We start from the raw sequence: 19,858 nt of genomic DNA, 5'->3' as shown, positions 1-19,858 counted from the left end.
TCCTGCCGGCACAGGGGGCTTCATATTCCAACCATGAAAACCTTCGACAACACACCAGATTCCTATCCTGGGGGCCCTTCCAGACAGGCCCTATATCCCAGGATCTGATCCCAGGTTTTCCACTTTAAACTGGATTATACGAGTCCACACTGAAATAATCTGGGATAAACAACACCTGGGATCAGATGCAGGGACACAGGGCCTGCCTGAAACGGCCCTGAGAGATATACCTAGACATATACCAAGTGATGGGAGCTGTCTTTCAGAGGGAGAGTCTGGCAAAACCACTTCTGAGGATGCCTTGCTTAAGAGAACTGTGAAAGTCAAGGCTCACCAGAAGGCCCTTTGCACACGTGTGTGTGTGCCTTTAAGTTCCCTGTCGATGTTCACCCCAGCCTCTCTGCCTTCAAGGCAGTGGTTCTCAACCTGTGGGTCCCCAGATGTTTTTACCTACAACTCCCAGAAATCCCAGCCAGTTTACGAGCTGTTAGGATTTCTGGGAGTTGAAGGCCAAAACATCTGGGGACCCACAGGTTGAGAACCATTGCTTCAAGGCCTCCTCAGAAGTTTGAAGAAGTCCTCCCCACGCAAAACCTTCAAGCTAACTGTTCTGTATTCTTTGGTGCGGGAAATAAATAAGCAATTCTGAGGAGGAGGAGGAGAGGCATGACGTGTTCTCCAAGCGCTGTGTGTGCAGACCTCGATGGGAAACCACGGATTTGGTTTCCCCGCCCTGTCCCGCCCCCGCGGCCCCGAAGAGGGGGAGGCAGAGGGCGAAGCAAGAAGCCTTCCACACGCCCCAAAAGGGCTGCGGGATGGCGCCCGGGGTGGCCAGGGTGATCCGCACCGACGCCAGCACCAGCCGGGCCTCCTCCCCCACCGCCGCTGCCGCCTCGTCTTCCCCGACAGACGCCGGGCTCGTCGACCAAGGCTACGCGGGGTCCTGCCCAGCCATGTTGAAGGCGGCCCAGATGGTAAGAGGCTTCGAGGCAGCTCTCTGGAGGGTTCCTGGAGGGAAAGGAGCGCTTCCTCGTCTCTGTCCCTCAAGGAGAAGCGCCACACGTGTCCCTCTGGGCCTTTGTCCCCAGGAAGTGGCGCCAAAGCTCTTAATTTCCCTTTCAGAGGAAGCTGAAGTGTCCAGCTGGAGGGGAGGGAGGGAAGAGCTGGGTCTGGGGGTATATCTTAACAGGGCCAAAACTGCACATGTGAGAACTCCACTCTTGACCCAGGTCGATGGTAAGTGGCCAGTTGTACATGTCAGCGCCCCAGCAGCATCTCTGCCCCTCTGTGTCCAAATGTGTGTCTCTCCTGTCACTTCAGAACACTAATACAGGGTGAGGCAGCATAACTTCCTTTTTTCAAAACTTAATAAAACCCATTGTATGAATCAGAATTTTTATTTTTTTTTATAATGTAGGTGCATACCTAAAGTTTTGTTTTACGTAGTTTTGAAGATCACATTAGGTAGTTGACATCCCCCATTCTCCATACACTGAGTAAACTGATTTCTGGCATTTGTCATGACTCTTGCCAGCATAGCAGGCATTATGTTGGCAATTTCTGCCTGGATGTTGGTCTTCAAATCTTGTAGGGTCCTTGGACAGTTCACATAAACACGGGATTTCAAAAAACCCCATAGAAAAAAATCACATGGGACCAAATCTGGAGAGCGGGCCAGTCACTCCAAATCCGCTCGAAAAGTGGCAAAAGCACACTCCTTACTGTTCCAATGCATGATGGCGACTGAACTGTGTGTGTTTGTGTGACAGGACAAAACTTTATACTCCCGCCTCTCGAACAAGACCACTAGCACTCCGCTACGTCTTCAACCAACTGAATGGCATGCATTTTTAAAAAGGAAATTATGCTGCCTCACCCTACAAATAATGATAATGTTTTATTTATAAGCCGCACAATCCCCTCGAATAAACTCAGGGTGGCTTCCAGCAATATAAAACAGTGGCAACATCCAATGCCAAAATAACATATAACAAGTCAATACTATACAATACAAAACCTATTTATTTATTTATTTATTTACTGTGTATACTGGCTTTCTCAGCCTGTAGGTGACTCAAGGCGGTTAACAGGGCAAAATTCAATGTTTACAACATCATAAATACAATTAAAAACATATAACATATAATAAAAATTTAAACAAATCAATAAAATATAAATTCATAGTGTCTCCTTGTTAAAAACGTTGTCCGGACTCATTGTCTAGGTAGTAATTCCATTTTCCTGTGTCAGTTACTTTGCATTTGCAAACGCTTGTTCAAAAAGCTACGTCTTGACTTTTTTCTGGAATGTTAAAGGGGAGGTGGCCGATCTAATATCTATAGGGAGGGCGTTCCATGGCCAAGGGGCCACCACCGAGATGGCCCTGTCTCTCATCTCCGCCAAACATACTTGTGACGAAGGCGGTAACAAGCGCAAGGCCTCCCCAGATGATCTTAAGGTCCTATTATGGTCACTGACCAGCTGACCAGCACAAAGCGGGGCACAAGCACCCTGGGAGGGGAAACACAGCTCCCCCATGAAGTAGTTTAAAAAAAACAGATTAGAAAGCAATTTAAAATCACAGTTTAAAACCACAGCTTATTGTAACAGGCATGGAACTGAGGGGGAGGGGAGATTGATAGGAGGGGTCAAAACACTAGGAGGGGCACTAAAGGGGAAGAGAGGGGCACATTGTGAGTCTAGTAGCATTTCAGCTGTAACATGTTGCTCTAACTACATGACCAACAGGATGCTGCATTGAGGGGTCAGTCATCATCTGTCTAATTTTAAGTTCTGCAGCACAAAACTTAGCAACACTGTAAGTTATTGTTGTGGTAGATTCCGCTGGATCCATTATCCTATAACAATTCAAAACAAACTCAATAAAATTATAAAAATAACAGTTTAAATAAACATGACATCATACCTTCCACATTTTTTTAATTTATAAAATTCAACTAAAATTATTAGAGCTAAGATGGTGTACAGCTAACTAATGAAAGTAGGTGTTCAGCAACTAGATGAGGGTATATATATAAGGTGTAATTAGTCCTCATTCTCTCCATAGGCTAAAATGCACTGATGTGTTTTTAAAAGCTTTTTAAAGGAGAGGAGGGAGGGGGCAGTTTTTAGTTCCTTAGGGAAGGAGTTCCAGAGGTGGGGAGTTCCAGAGGTGGGGAGTTCTCATCAACCACGCTTGAGACGGGACCGAGAGCAGGGCCTCCTCCCCAAACTGCAGTGCTCAAGCTGGTTTGTATACAGAGATGCAGTTTTTAAAATAGTCTGTCTGAATTTTTAAAATTCTGTCATGTGATGGTATTTGTAGTTCTCAGCTTTAAAATGATATGGTTAGGTAATTTGTGGGAGGATCTGAAATGTCTCTTTGAGAAAAACCTCCACCATTAGCCTTTGCTCATGGAGGAGGGAGTTTGGTAGTATGTTTTGTTCCTTTCTGTCTCGTGTACTTTCTAGGACCTTCCTTCCTTCCTTCCTTATGTTGTGTGTGCCATATGTTTCCTCCTCTTCTTCTTTCCCTCCCTCCTTCCTTCTTCTAACATAGGGGGAAAAGGTAAAGCCTTCTTCCCTCCTTTTCCTCAGGTGGACCCCAAGGGTCATCTAGTCCAACCCCCTTCTTTCTTCCATGTAGCAAAAGCACAGTCAAAATATCCCTGACAGATGGCCATCCTGCCCATGAATAATAACAACAATAACAACAAAGAAATATGTTCCTAGTTTGCAAGTGTTATTTCCTGTTTAACTGTGTAGTCCTTATTTTGAAAGTAATTGTGCCCACAAATGTGTTTCTTTTCACAACGAGAACGAGGGAGGGACAGTGAATGGGACTCTTAAGAAGAGCATTTCTTTTTCTATTTTCATGAACATAAGTAGGGACATTGTGTGTGTGAAGGGCTTGTTAACATGATCCTATTGCCCTCATAAGTCATTAAAAGTTCTTGAAACTGGAACATTTGCAGTAACATGTAAACTTTAATGGCTATTAGAAGGAGGTTACAGAAAGTGTGCAAACTGATCCAAAAAAGATTAAACAGGAGTGCATATATGGATGTTAAATCACTTTTCTCTTGCTCTGGTCATCCAGAAACAATCAGTCTACAAGCAGGTTTTCTATTACCTTTGAATCCCCTTGTCTGTCTTCAATGTGGCTCGACTGAAGCTATTTATATATTTCTTTTTAAAACCCCGGAAGTTTACTTTAGCAACTTTTGAAAGCTTCTGCATTAAAATATTGCTAGAAATCCAATTAGGGAAGTACACTTGGAACCAATTTTTTTCAAAGCAGAAAGCTGTTCTTGATTCTCCCTTTAAAACTTTATACATAAAACACGTTTAATAGGAGTTTTTAAAAATATGAAGTCTATAAATATTAGAAGACGATTAGAAGGTGATTTGCGTGGTGAAATCACTGGCGATTTCTTACGATACCCCCTAGAGTCCTCTTTCTAAAAACAGGAACTCCCCGCAGTGTGTTTCCTGTTCAGAGGCAGACTGGAAGTTGAGATGTTTTGCTGTCAGCTACTTCCGCTAAACATGCAACAACACTAAAAAGTTCAGGCTAAGGGAACACTGATATAAATAGTGACATTTGGAGGTTTAAAAAATAGCATTCTGCTCAAATGCTTCACTATCAAGTTCCAGTCTGTTTTATTGAGGTTCTTATCTTTCATAGTCATGTTGTGTACATTGTTGATGGCTGGTATCCAGATGTTGCTGGGGGAAGATTAATTTTCTGGCTCACTTTTTCCAATCTGTCGACTGTTGCCAGAAGCTTAGATAGGAAACTCTAGAATAGATAGGTTAAGGATATATGAGCAGCAAGAGAGATTTTTCCACCATAAGAAGCCCAGATCATCAAATGCTTCAAAGGGGAATCGGGGAAATGTGTGTGAAGGCTCTGGATTTCACCCATTGACTTCTGGTAAAGCAGGCTCCTCATCACCCCACTACCGCCTTATATATATGCTTGTATCACCCCATTTGGACTCCCAAATAATAATTAAAAAAAACCACTGTCCATTTAACTGCCATTTCCATCTGTTCTTAGTTACAATTTAACAGGCTTGATTGATGCTTTTGGAGACAGTGCTAACGACTTGAATTGCCAGTATTGAGCAGTCAACAGCTTTTGAATTATTTTTTTTAAAAAAACTTAACAACACCTGTCTGTAGTTATTCTGAGTTAATCTCTTTTAAAGTCTGCCATGTCTTCAACTATTATGCAGACATTTCAGGATGTTTTTTAAAAAAAAGATGATTGTCCTTTTTGTTTTCTCAGAGTGACAGAAGACTAGTGATTTGGATCCCTAAATTTCAGTTTGGATTTAAGTTCTGGGTTAGACTCACTGAACTGGGGACCTCTTCATACATAGATCTAATCCATATACAGTACATTCAGATGTAGATTTCAGTTAATTCTTTAGGACAAAATAAATGTATTTTCTTTCTTCCAGTGATTGGTTAGCAGAAAAGGTTTCTTAACCTTATAAAAATAAGAGGTGCAGGGGGAAAATTGATTAATTTTGATTTTAAAAGCCTACTGATTTACATGAATGGGGCTCTACAAAAAGTTTTCTGCAAAAACTCTAGGGTAACAACAACAACAACAACTTTATACTTATATCCCACCACCATCTCCTCAAAGGGACTCAGGGTGGCTTACAGATGGCACAAATTGCTTAAAAGCAATCATAAATGTGAACACAATATAAAATACATGTACATACAAAAACATCAATTTAGACTCAATCAAGCTGCGATCCTGTAACTATAGTGGTAAGTTACTGGCACCATGGCTGGGCTGTAAACATTGGAATAAAATAAGTGCTAGCTGCAATAATAGAGAGAGGGCATGGGATAAAGTGCAGTATGTGAAACTACTACATAGAACAACTAGGGGCTAAATATTCTCAAAGGCTTGATTGAAGAGCCACATCTTCGAGTCCCTACAAAAGGAGGACAGTGTGGGGGCCTGTGTAATCTCCCTGGGGAGAGAGTTCCAAAGCCAGGGGGTCACCACCAAGAAAGCCTCTCCCTTGTCCCCACCAACTGCATTTGTGAAGGTGGCAGACCAAGAGGAGGGCCTCCCTGGAGGATCTTAGAACCCATGTTGGTTCATAGGGGGGTGCGGTCATGAATATAGACAAGACCCAAGCCTTTTAGGGCTTTATAGGTGAGAACTAGCACTTTGAATTGGGTACCTTCATCACTGCTGTCCCTCTCCTTTCCCCTATGCTTTTTGGCTCAGGACAATTATTACATTAATAGAGAGAGTGTTGTAGTTGCCATTAACCCACACTCATCTCTTTTGTACCATCTAATAAAAAAATTATTAGAGGATGTTACCTTGGGTTCATTATTTTGTCAAGCAGATTGAAGTGAAATAGAGCAAGCTGTAGTGCTACTAGACACATATTTTCTTCATTTGTTATAATGAGGAAGAAGGGCAAAAGCCACATATCTCCTGTAAAAAGAAAAACAGAATCTCTAGCCCATATATTTAATTTGCCTCTCCAAGCTTTCTCTCGAGGCTCCTTCCTCAAATCTCACATTTACACTCGATTTGGAGCTATTCCCTCATGTCCTGATGCCTTTATTAGAGCCTTTATGCAATATCTGGAGTATAATTCTGCCTGTCTCTTATGCTGGAGTTTGCATTTTTCTGAATATAGATATTTTAAAAATATTTAGCCATAATCCTGTTGGGGCATTGCATCTTCGTAAGTTGATGTACATCTACAGGAATTAAAATTGCACAGTTGCACAGTGACCATATCCAGTTACAGAGCTGCTATTAACAGCCCCACATAACAGAGCTGGCAAAGTATCCAATGCATATTGATCCTCGATACATAACAGAAACAATGTCCAATGGAAATGATGCACATTAGTTTTGAAGTGTATCACATCAGTCCTAGTGTGTATTTCAAGATAATGCAAGAAATACTGCTTAATGGTGTAATGTTAGAAAATGTTGACCATTTCTGCTACCTTGGCAGCCACCTCTCCACAAAATTCAACATCGACACTGAAATACAACATCGACTGAGCTCTGCGAGTACAGCATTCTTTTGAATTAAGCAGAGAGTGTTCAAGGATTGGGACATTCGTAGGTAGACCAAGATGCTTGTTTATAAAGTTATTGTACTCCGAACCCTATTATATGCCTGCGAAACGTGGACTGTCTACAGGCATCAAACTTAACTCCTGGAACAATCCCGTCAGTGTTGCCTCAGAAAGATACTACAAATCTCTTGGAAAGACAGGCAGACAAATGTCAGTGTGCTGAAAGCAGGAAATATCAACAGCATTGAAGCAATGATCCTCTGCCATCAACTCTGATGGACTGGCCATGTTGTCCAAATGCCTGATCACCGTCTCCCAAACAGTTACTATACTCCCAACTCAAGAACAGGAAAAGAAAGTTTGGTAGACAGGGAAAGAGATTTAAAGATTGGCTTAAAACCAAACTTAAAAACTGTAGCATAGACACTGAGAACTGGGAAGCCCTCGCCCTTGAGCACTCTAACTGGAGGTCAGCTGTTACTAACAGTGCTGTGGGATTCAGAGATGCACGAATGAAGGACAAAAGGGAGAAATGCTTCAAGAGGATGGCATGTCAAGCCAACCCTGACCAGGACTGCCTTTCATTTGGAAACTGATGCCCTCACTGTGGAAGAACATGTAAATCAAGTCACCTATGGACCCACCCTCAAGACCTTATGTTTGAAAGGCCATCCTACCCAGTCATGAGTGATCATCAATGATGATGATTTCAAGAGAAGTGTTCCAGTATTCATCTTTTCAGTTCAATAACTGGGTTTCTTAGCATCTCTTCTGTTTAGCTAAGTATAATCTTAAGGTTTTTTTAAAAAAATGTGATGAAAGGGTTCTGATTTTTCAAAAAGATCACGCAAATGTTCCTAGAATGCAGATAAATAATAGGCTAATCTAGAATGCTACCCGTTATATAGTATTATATAACACTCTGGGCTCCCCTTGAACTTGCCTCTAAGTGTTCATAATATCTACATCTAGTGTTCATAATTAAATATGTGCAATGTAGTAGAACAGTTCAGTTTTATTAGACTCTTAATAGCAATAAAACAATTCCTCAGTAAACCAATGATATAAGGAAATTCCAAAAGCCATGATAATTCTGATATCTTCAAAACATGTTTTTTATCTTCTTCTATCCAGTTTGTTATTTATTGTTGTTCATTCGTTTCCGACTCCTCATGACCTCATGGACCAGCCCACACCAGAGCTCCCTATCGGCCGTCACCACTCCCAGCTCCTTCAAGGTCAATTCAGTCACTTCAAGGATGCCAGCCATCCATCTTGCCCTTGGTCGGCCACTCTTTTTTTTGCCTTCCATTTTCCCCAGCATAATTGTCTTCTCTAAGCTTATAGCTTCAAGATTATTTCCAGTAAAGAACTGGCATGACCACCTTTAAGTATTCTTTGCCTAACAAAGCCCTATTAAATGCATGGACCGCCATAAATCCACTGGCAACCTGAAGGTGAATACATATACACAAATCCTAGATACAACAGACCACAGCCATCCACATTCAAGTTAATTGACAAAATATAGTTGGTTTAGGGGAAATGGTTCTAGCAAATGAGTTTGCATTCTGACATGTCGTAAGGAGAGGGGAGGCTTATTTTCAGAATGAGGAACCATAGCTTATGGTAGCATCTGAACACAGTCATTGACTTTGGAATACTTGACAAATAATGTGCTAATGTCATGTTTCAGGCAGCGTTTTCCCATCACAAATTATTCTTGCATCTGTCACTTTTTGTTTTGCAAACTTAACATATAAATTGCCCTGTAATAATAATAATCACTAGTGTTCCACAAAAATTGGATGTATGCTCTGTGTTGATTTAAGTATCTTTCAGTATTGTAAGTTCTTTCTTTCTGTACTGTACTCCAAGTATTAATTTACAGGGATGTGTTTAAAGTCGTGCTATTTATTGCAAACGGCGTACAGATAATCACCCAAGATCTATTCTTTTTTTGTAAAATGTTTAACAAACAAGACTATTCATTACTTGTACTGAACAACAAGGGCTTTGTACAATTGCTTGTTGATGCTATTGTATGTACTTTTAAGCATATCAGCATAACATATTTGTAAATTGCTTTTAATGTAAGGACCCCCATTCTGTAATCTAGAATGTGGTTTACAGCAATTGACAGCATGTGGCTGATGTAATAACTCTTCATGCAGAGGGGGGGGGGGAAGCATATTCTTCTATCTTTAATCCACCCCCTTCCTTTTGGCAGCTATAAATCTTTGTGTGTAGTATCTCATTCTGTCCACAGGTTTGTTTTCCGTGGTTTCAGATACCTGCTGTCCATAAATAGTTTTGGTATAAGGTTGCTATTATCAGGAGTTTCAGGCATCCATGTGGATGGGCTAGTCTTAGAACATATCCTCCATGGATAAGTCGAAGGGCTATTGTAGTTTCATTGTAGCCTATTTCAAGAGTGGGACTTATGGGGCTCTACTGATTTTGTTGAATAATTGCTGCCTGCATCCCTTAGCTTGCATTGCCAATAACAAGGAATAATGGAAGTTGCAGTTCAATAACATCTGGAGGACTGCATGGTTTCCACCCTGATCTATGCCCAATGGCTAATCATATCTAAATTTGGTCCATTGAAGCAGTGGGATTTACAGAGATGTTGACTTGACATTCCACAATTGGTTCAGTAGGTCTGTTCTAGGTTTCACTAACAGTTGGATTCCATTTTTTAAAAAGGTTGTACTAGTTTCAGAGACTTTCCAGGAAGTATATTGGCAGAGCTCATCTCCCTAATGCATACCTATGCTCAGCAAAGGATGCAGGCAGTAGTTGCTCTTCTGACCTTATATGCTCTACCCAGAGAGGTTCTGAATCCAAGCTTCTGCCCAGCAACAGGGATGCACCTGCTATGTTCTGGCTTCTGTGAGGCAGCTGAGAAACATATGGTCACTGTTAACCCCGGTGTAAAGCTGTTGTACCTTCTTCCCCAAGTACATGATGGTGGATGAGATTCATTGAATACTTCCATGCAATGGACAGGGAAGAAACCATAACAAGGACCATCTCGCCATTGTTGTGGAGCTGTGGTAGCAGCATTCCATATTGCCATCCGCAATTTCCTTTGAAATACGAAATACTGGTGTAGCCATGGGTAGACAGTCAATATAGTATAGTGGACTATGTCTCTGAAGATCAGGGTTCAATTCCTTGTTTGGCCTAGGAAACCTACAAAGTGATCTTGAGTGAATTGCACTCTTGGTCCCAGAAAAACCTGTGATAGAGTCACTTTAGGGTTGTCATAAGTTGGAAATGGCTTGAAAGCATACAACAAAGTTGCTTGTTTAGGTTTATGCCAATATGTCCTTTCTCCCAACTATTAATTTTTGCCATCTTCCTTCAGTTGGAACTATTCAAAAATCCCTATTTTAGAGGGGGGTGTTGTGTTTTGGTTTTGGTTTTTTTTGCATTTGGAATTTACTTCCTTCTATTCCTCACACAACCCTTTCTTTGACGATTGTTTTTCAGTTACTTCTGCTGATAGGATTCATCTGCATCAGATCTTCCTGGTGGACAGATCACAGCACATACAGCTTCTTTGAAATTGTCTCCATCTGTGACTTGGTTATGATTCTCATCTTCTACATTGTCTACATCTTCAGAATCTACCGAACAATGACCTGCATCAACTGGCCGCTGGCAGTAAGGTTTTTTTTTACTCATCATACAAATCACTGTTTCAAGAAGCATAGTACCATATAATAAAACATACTTTGGTGCTTGTAAAAATAAAACAAACCTGTAGTAAACTCTGGAACATAAAAAAACACCATGAAATGTGATCCCTAGGTGTCATATTTCTACATTTTCTTCCTATCATCTTTCTTTACTGGGAAGACTTTGCGACCATATATAAGGCTGAGCTCTCAACACTACACTCATGCTTCTTCTAATATAACTAGATTTCTAAATTATATATTGGACCTTACATTTCATACACTATAGGTTATGTTCTGTATATTATTTCCAGCCTTCAAGGTTAGCAACAGATCAGTCTCGCCTATAACAGTATGTAGGTCACTAGTAGGAGAAAAGCATAAACCACATATCTGATAAACAGGAATCTAAACCTCTGTGTTCCCAGTCCCAGAATGGGATGAAATATGGAGGAAGTGACAGTCTTATCAGTTTCAGTCAAGCAGTGTCTTTGGGCTCTGCTTTTCATCCAGGAAATATTATCCAGATCAGAAAGAGTGAATCATTTTGGGTTTCCTGCTTTTCACAATTTGGTTCCAAGTATGAGTACACTTTGGCTGGGATGGCTTTAGCTGAGTCACACAAAAATGTTACTTCTAAACTGGGTTGTGCTTGTTTATTTTCAGGAATTTCTCCATTACCTAATAGGTACTATCCTGCTTCTCATTGCATCTATTGTGGCAGCAGCAAAAAGTTCCAACTCAGCAGGACTTGCAGCTGGAGCGGTGAGGCTGTTTGCTTGACAGTGCTTTAAGGAATTTACTTTCATCTGGTCACAGGTGCAGTCTGGTGTCTTTTGGGGGAATTCTTTCATTTTTCCATTTAAGTTACTCTTATGTTACATGCATACAGGAAAGTGGGATAACTTGCATTACAAGCCCTCAGATTCTAGCTAAATGTATGAGGAAGTTTTGCACACTGTCTTACCTAGACCCTTTTTGGTGATTTATGCTGAGTGTGAACAGATTTTTTTGCCAACATAAGTATTTTTTCAGGCATTGGTTGCCTGAGGGTCTGGAATGATAGCGTGAGTGACACCTGACTTAAAAACAGCACATGTGAAAGTGATATAGGAGTTATACCGTATTTCCCCGGAAATAAGACATACCCGTAAAAAAGCCATCACAGAATTTCTAAGCAATTTGCACAATATAAGCCATACCCCAAAAATAAGACAGCGATACAAGCTGAAGCATAGAGGGAGACATAGAAGCATAGAGGGAGACATAGAAAGTGAAACGCAAGAACTTTCTGCAGCAGCGGTGGAGGTGAGTCCAGGCCTCTCTCACACTTCCTGTCTCCATCTCCTCCTCCTCCTTTTCCCCCTCCTCCTTCTGTTCTTTCTTCCCTTCGGGCCAGACCAGGCAAAGCAAGGCTTCCTCCCTGAGTGAGTGAGTGAGAGAGGGAATGATTCAACAGCTCCAACAGGACTGCAGTTGGAGGTGCTGCTTCACTTTAGCCTGTCCCCCAGAAAGTCTCCTCAATGAAGTGAGGAGCAGGACACTCTGCTTTAGGTATTGTGTGTCCTCAGAGGGAAGAAGTAAAGCTGTGGCTGCCATTTTATCCAGCACTATATTTGAATAAATGTAGATTGTTGTACCATACTTAATAAAAAATAAGGCATCTCCTGAAAATAAGCCATTGTGTATCTTCTTGAGGAAAAAAAATATGACAAGCTGAGCATAGTCAACAGTGTGATGCGACCATTCAAAAATCCAATGTGATGTAATTCTAGGCTACATCATTAGGGGCATTGTGTCTAGAAAGATTGAGGAAAATCAGAGTCCCACTCTATTTGGTTTTGAACAGACCCCACCAGGGATACTGTGTCCAATTCTGGAATGTATTCTGAAGAAGGTGATAAAAAAATCAATGGCTTGGGAGCCAAACCTTATGAGGAACTGGGTATTTTTAGTTTGGGGAAAGGAAGCTGGTAAGGTGGTATGTCTAAATATTCATAGGATGTCAAGTTGAGGAGGGAGCAAGCTTGTTCCTGCTGCTCCGGAAACTAAGGTCCCTTTTAAACTGACAACTAATGTGGGCCTGATCTAACATTCAGATGCCACATGGTATTTTCAATGCAACTCCCCGAGTTTCATTGGAGACAGAAGGGTATCCCCACTGTCCAGTCACACTGTTTGGCACCATTGGGCAGCCACACTACAGGTCCCCACCCATGTCCTCTTAGGACCACTGCACCTATCTGGTCCTCTGCAGCTATGTTGGATCTTATCTAGCTATGCTGGATCATAGCTAGATAAGATCACTTTTTGTCTCCATTAGAATTAAACAGTATACTAGTCCAGTATATGGAGGTCTCAGAAAACAGCCATTGAAACAAGAAGCTTCATTTACATTCAACAGATGTTTGTGTCAACATGATGCATGCAAGTTGAACATATTCTTTAGTAGTGGGTACATTTTTAAAATCTGCTGAAGACATATAGGATTCTTTACATTAGTTGCTGTAATTAATTTATAGGTTTTGTTCTCATATCCTTTTAAACAGGCCTTTGGCTTTTTAGCATCATTCCTGTGCATCTTGAGCATATGGCTATCCTACAAAGTCTCGTGCATCACTCAATCAACAGGTGAGTCTAAACATGAAATCCTTTATGTTTCATATAAACTTTATAACCATAGCTTTGAGGAAATTTTACACAGCATTTTAAAAATAATTTTGTGCATGAAACAAAGTTTGTGTGCACTAAATCATCAGAAAGCAAAGATATCACAATCTCATCCACGCACGTGGACCATTTCAGAAATTGGAGTGTTTCAGAATTCAGTTTCTCCTTCCCTGCTCTTCCCGATTTGTTTCTTTCAGATGCTACTGTATGAATGAGTCTTTTGCTGGGCTCGCTATGTATGTACACCAAATTATAGAGAATCGATGCCAAGAGAAGAGATTGTGGAGACATTCGTGAAGGAACATTATATTGGTGATCTTTTTCTCTTGGCTCTCAAGACCTTTTTCTCCATGGACTGACCACCAAAGAGCTTTCTTCCTCTGATTCTTCTCAAATTCCTTTTCCAAATTGGGAGCAGCAGCCATAACTTCTACACTGCATTGCCTTCATGCCTAGTGCCTACATTTGATCAGCCAACATTTTGGAACCCACAAATTGTGAAATGTCATCTTTAAGTATCCTGGTGTATCTTTTCTTTTCTTTGAACCAGGAGAGAAACCATCCTCTTTGAAATCTAAATGTCAGGGTTTTATGCTTTCTGCTCTGAGCCAGCTCCATGCTTTTTCAAACCACCTGGGAAGGAAATGTGAATTAGGAACTGCCTAAAACATTCATCTGTGGCAAGAAAATGCTTTCAGAAATCCTCTATGAAGCACAAACTGTGATGTCTTTAGTAGAAACTGATAAGTCTTTTCCTCAAGATTGCCTCTCCTGGCTTTTAGTGCCTGATGGCACAAAACATTTTGTATAAGTTGTGTTATTAATTTGCTCAATGTGAATATTTCCTTTAAAAAGAACTTGTTTCCTCTGTATCCTCATGGCCTTTTTAGTTCATTGTAAATATTTTATTCATGACAAAATTTTAAAGCAGTTATCACACTTCACTCTGTCATCTTTTCTGATGGATTTGACATGACTTCCCAGCACTGATACATGTCTATGAGGTAAGTGGCTCCTTTGGTGAGAAAGACCCTTGTGAAACCAAATTAATCATCATCCACTTTTCTAAATGAGCAATTTAGTTGTGGCCAATTCGGATGACAGCTATTCCAAAGGAAGGTTTTGTTCAAGCTGCAATCTTGTTTGTTGGATGTTTATAATTCAGTTCTTTAGTCACCACAGATTCCATTGCACAATGTAAAATTTGGCAGCATTTTGGGATTCCACGAATTGCGTTCAAAATACTGCTTATGCTGCATTTTTAAAGAGATGAATGCTCTCCCAAAGTACAACAGAAGTATTCATTGGACTCTTAAGGCAAACCTAACAAAAAAGTTGCAGGGACAAACACCAGTTCCAAATAATATTCTGTTTCTGTTTATTCAATGCTTAGACCATAGGTCTTTCACATAGAAGGCAAATAGATAAATACATGAAAACCAGATTATTGACTTGGCTGACACATGAAAACCAGATTATTGAATACAATATAAAATACACAAAAAATCCTATAAATCATTAAAATGCTACATATATATATAGCAAGATGTATCCTTAAAATACTACGTACTGTATGGACTCGCACCTGCATAATTAAAAACCAGTTAAACCCAAATAGATTTTCTATCTCTTTTCTATCTAATTAAAACCAGGTAAACTCCAATAGATTTTCTATCTCTTGGCTGACACTAACCCTGTAGTTACTCACAAGGTGTCTCTTTTTGCCCTGGTAGCAGAAATATTTGTCACGGATTTCAATTTTCTTCCTACGCTGTCTTTATAATTCCATTTGCAACAGGCCTAATATGTATCTATTTCAATTTCCCATGGCATTTTGGGAAAATAATACTTGTTTCCTTCCCATAGACAGGAAAAACAGAAGAATTGGAGAGGAGACACCTCTGTCTGCCATTTTCATATAGACCAGTGCCATTAATTAAGATTTATTATTGTCATACCAGAGGTACACTAGCACTTTTAGTGCACAAAATGAAGCATTGCATTAAGAAAGGCTCTAATCAACCAGAGATGGTTCATGTGAGGTGCTCTTTGTGGGTGAATTGTTTTTGCATGAGAGGCCAGGCCACGAAGAGCTCAAGCGCTGAGGCCATTACGGCTACAGACTTGGGGAAAACCTTCATTAATATTGCATACACAGCAGTTTATCATGCATGAGAGCAAACCAATTATGATCTCGGTGCGCTTCAATTTCACAAACAGTAGGCAAACATAAGGATGGGGAAAAAACCTGACCCAACTTTCCTTTTTAGAAACAGCAAGGACGTGTCCTAATTTTTGTACATCTTTTAAAGTAAAAGATGCATTGTTAAAAGTTGAGTTTGAAAAAGGGGAAAGGATTGACAAGGATAATCAAGATTGAGCACATACTGCACCCAACAGAGAAGTATGTTTAAAAGACTGTAGATCTAAAAAAGGTGATGGTTACAGAAAAGGAAAACAAAGCACAGGGAGTCCCCAAGTTACAAACACCCAGTTTACAAATGCCTCATAGTTAAGAATGGGGTATTTTTTATTTCATGTCAAAAGCACTGCATAAATAAGTATAAAGCTGATAAAAATAGGGAAAACACAAGCGGTTAAATAATTTTGACCAAAAACAGACAACAGCAACCATATTGTCTGTAGCTTTAAACAATTTTCCCTCTGTGAATAAAGCAGCGTGTTGTGGACAAGTATACATATGTGGAGTTGTTTGTTTTGCTTCACAGCAACACAAGGTGGAGAATTCTTCTAGGTAGTACCATTTTGCCAGGTTGTCTTTCGCTTTGTTTTTTTTAAAAACATATTTTATTATGATATAAACACAAATCAGCAAACCATATTCCAAGTGTTACAAGCATAAATCCCAAGTCATTCAACAAATATTAATGGCATTATGCTAGTATACACGTATGTAAATTATATTTTCCCCTCCCTCTCCCTCCCTCCTCAACCACAGAATATTTCTACTAATCCTGCAGATCCAGCCACTGGTGAAGTCTTACTTTTTTCTTTAATGTAATGGTTGGCTTCTCCATTTTTCACCCAGTTGAAGTAGACCTTCCACCTATGTATGTCATTTTGTTTGTCTGTTCTTATTGCTTGCTTTGTCATAATTCCCGTAATATCTAACAACACTTGATCATACATATAATCATTCCAATTATTTAATGTTCATTTCAATTTGTCTTTCTATCCTCTAGCGATCACCGCATGTGCTGCTCTTATTGTTACTTTAAATAACTCCTGGTAATTGATTGATATATTCTTGTGATCCAACACTCCCCATAGTAGTAAATAATTATTAATTTGAATTTTTATCTGCAATAGCTCCTGAATTTTTGCTTTTATTTTTTGCCAGAATTGTTTTATTTCAGAACACTCCCACCACATTTGTGAATAAGTATCTTTTTCTTTATTACAGTGCCAACACTTTGAATTCATCCCTTTTACCATATAAGCCAGTTGTTCAGGGGTTCTATACCATCTTAATACCATCTTTTTCTAATTCATTATATTTTTCTGTTTTTATTTTATTCATGTTGTCTTTTGATCTCCCCACTCCACTTCTGTGCCTGTTCAGGGACTTCCAAGTTGCCCATTTTTGGTTTGCCCCTGGAGGAAGACCCTCAGTACTCAGAATCGTCTTTTGTTAAGATATTAGGTGATTCCTATGAATAAGTGATTCCCCCTTTAGCAAAGACATTCAATATGCCACATGGTACTTCCATTCCAGTGTTGCCCAATTATCCTTTTGAAAATCATAGCTGTTCCATGACTCCAAAGCATATGTCAGTTACGGAGTTCTCAAACGAAGAGATAAATATTCTTGGATGCAATGGTTCTAAATTCACAGGAGATTTTTTTCCCAAAGACTCCTCAAGTCCATGTGACATTTTGTATGTACTCTGACATGTGACTTAATATAGCTATACACACAGATCATGACATCATTAAAAACAAAAGCTCACCTGTTCTTTGCCTGCATAAACAATGCTCTGGGCATTCCTTTGGGAGCTGTGTTTTGGAAACAGCAGACCGCCCCAAGTGTTTTTACAGTTTATGTTTTTCAGTAGTCTCGGGAGGCCTCTACAACAAATCTGATTCAAGGAGGCATGCTGGAATTAACCTATATAGCGTGTGCTTGGAAATATATTTCTGCATGTGGCAAGTAGAAAATTCACTCAAAATGCCTAAGTGGCAATGTACTGTAATTACCTCAAACACTCTCATAACAACATTAACAAGTTTCTTAATTATTTGGATTAGCTCCAGTTCAAATTACTGTAACCCTCTATGGTGGCAAACGAATTTACACTGAAGGCCGTTTTAGTGTTCTTTCTCTGTTTGCTCTAGAAGTGGCAGGAATAAATCGGCAACACAAACAAAACAGTTTGGCTGATGGCAAATGCTATATTTTGCTTTATTGTACAACTTTACTGCACAACTTTACTGCACAAGCCTTTACCCATCCGAGTGTAGTAATTGATTACGATGTCAGTTCATGGGTTGACTGATGATGTTATTTTATATTGGTTTTATGATGATTGTTCTTATAATTTCTTATTGTGCTATGTTTTCACTCTATGTTTGACGGGTTTGTCTCCACGTAAGCCGCCCTGAGTCTCTTCGGGGAGATGGCGGCAGGATACAAAAATAAAGTTATGATGATTATTATATATTATAGTTTTTTTAAAAAAAAATCTTTTTGTGTTTTGACATCTAATCCCCTACCAAGCTTCTTGTGTTGGTAAAGTTAAAATTTATAGTAAGGCGCACGTAGAAGTTCCCAGATTATATATTCTTGGCATCTCCAGTTTTAAAATGAAGCAGGTGATGGACAGACTTTTGATCAAAGTCCCTGTAGGCCAACCAGCGCAAAAAAAAATCTTGGAGTAGATAAAAAGAAACACCTTTGTGACCTGCCATAAAATGGCTTTCAATTATTTATTTAAACAATGAATAAGGTGAGCAGTTAAGAACAAGCTTATAAGAGATTTTCTGTCTTCCTTAAAATGAACATTTAACCTTTGCACTGATAGAGTCTGTTTTTAATGCTAAGTGACATGACAGTGAAGAACAGCAGAGAAGACATAGCTTAGCCTTTTCAAATGTGCTCCAACATTTAATCTCTTACAGAGAAGAATGAAGTTGGTAGCATCAATTATTGTAAGGAAGGTAAAGGTTTCCCCTGACATTAAGTATACTCGTGTCCAACTCTGCGAGGTGGTGCTCATCTCCATTTCTAAGCTGAAGAGACACCTCCAAGGTCATGTGGCCAGCATGACTGCATGGAGCACATTTACCTTACTGCCGGAGCAGTACCTATTGATCTACTCACATTTGCATGTTTTCAAACTGCTAGGTTGGCAGAAACTAGGGCTAACAATGGGGGCTCAACCCACTCCCCAGGTTCGAACAGCCAACCTTTCAGTCATCAAGTTCAGCAGCTCAGCAATATAACCCACTGTGCCTCCAGGAGGCCCAATTATTGTAGATGGAATTTGTTTTCTTAGACTATGAAAACTTATGCTACCAACTCTTGGTTAATCTCTAAGGTGATACAAGATCCCCTTTAGATACTGATATTCTAGACTATCGTGGATATATCTTTGAATTTAATCCCTTATTTGAATGAGGAAAGATGCAGCAAAACATGAGCCAAGCTTTGCATAAAAGCGTTTTTTTTCCTCACGGTGGGAATGTAAACACAACTATTTGCTTAACTCAAAGGGCAAATACATCTGTGACCTGGTTCTAATAGGCAGCACATAATTCATATGTGGAATGATATCATGCCAGTCTCCTTCCACCATACACATAATAAGAGATCCCAATATTTCACATTTTCAGCTGCTCAGTTTATATGTCTATTCTGTATCATGTTGGGCAGGCTTTCAGGTATAGATCTATATTGTAAACCCATAAGAATCAACAACCAAGGACAATCTTAAAAAGCATGATTTAGAGCATTTCATCAGGATAGACTCAGCTTCAGATCCCAATTCAACAGTGATACTTGCATCTGCCAGCATCTTTCAATTTCTCCTACCTCATAGGGTTTCTATAAGTATAAATGACAAGAGAGAAGCATATATGTTCTTTGAAGAAATAAATGAAAGACACTGCATAGAACAAGAAATAGGAATGTCATGTTTCCTGCCTGGTGAAGTGGAGTAAGACTATAATCTAAAAAGAAAAAACAACCCATTCGCTGCAGAATTGGTAGCAGAAAGACCACAGAAATTAGGGTGCACAGCAGAGGGAGAAGCAGAGCAGATCTGTATCATACTTCTGAAAATTTGAATAACAGATGGCTTATGTCGAACACACAGTTTGTTTTTGCTCAGCTAATTTGCTTAGAAATAATCCAAATTTTTCCCGGATGTGATGCACCATATAATCTTTAATCATTGTTATTA

At 39.8% G+C, this 19,858-nt stretch overlaps 1 protein-coding gene across 2 annotated transcripts; it reads left to right on the top strand.

Moving 5' to 3' along the window:
• The first annotated feature begins 702 nt into the window (after window positions 1–702).
• Window positions 703–18,115, top strand: CMTM7 (CKLF like MARVEL transmembrane domain containing 7). 2 transcript variants are annotated; one of them, XM_060781866.2, is made up of 5 exons: window positions 708–974; window positions 10,579–10,752; window positions 11,433–11,531; window positions 13,316–13,397; window positions 13,634–18,115. In XM_060781866.2, exons 1-5 carry the CDS (start codon window positions 816–818, stop codon window positions 13,645–13,647), a joined length of 528 nt encoding a protein of 175 aa, XP_060637849.2. In that variant the 5' UTR covers window positions 708–815; the 3' UTR covers window positions 13,648–18,115. The 2 variants fall into 2 exon arrangements, with proteins under 2 accessions (XP_060637850.2, XP_060637849.2); XM_060781867.2 differs by lacking the exon at window positions 13,634–18,115 and having other exon boundaries at window positions 703–974; window positions 11,433–11,585; window positions 13,316–13,396.
• The last annotated feature ends 1,743 nt before the right edge of the window (window positions 18,116–19,858 follow it).

This window comes from Anolis sagrei, chromosome 6 (genome assembly GCF_037176765.1).
Source record: "Anolis sagrei isolate rAnoSag1 chromosome 6, rAnoSag1.mat, whole genome shotgun sequence".
NCBI classification, from domain to species: Eukaryota; Metazoa; Chordata; class Lepidosauria; order Squamata; family Dactyloidae; genus Anolis; species Anolis sagrei.
Note: the sequence above shows the minus strand (reverse complement) of the source record. Positions and strands in the feature narration are given on the sequence as shown.

Excerpts from the sequence above, each read along its gene's own strand:
- CMTM7 (XM_060781866.2), top strand. The coding sequence starts at position 816 with ATGGCGCCCGGGGTGGCCAGGGTGATCCGCACCGACGCCAGCACCAGC. Across the intron at positions 10,753-11,432 it reads GCATCAACTGGCCGCTGGCA|GAATTTCTCCATTACCTAAT; the intron begins GTAAGGTTTTTT and ends GTTTATTTTCAG. Across the intron at positions 11,532-13,315 it reads CAGGACTTGCAGCTGGAGCG|GCCTTTGGCTTTTTAGCATC; the intron begins GTGAGGCTGTTT and ends CCTTTTAAACAG.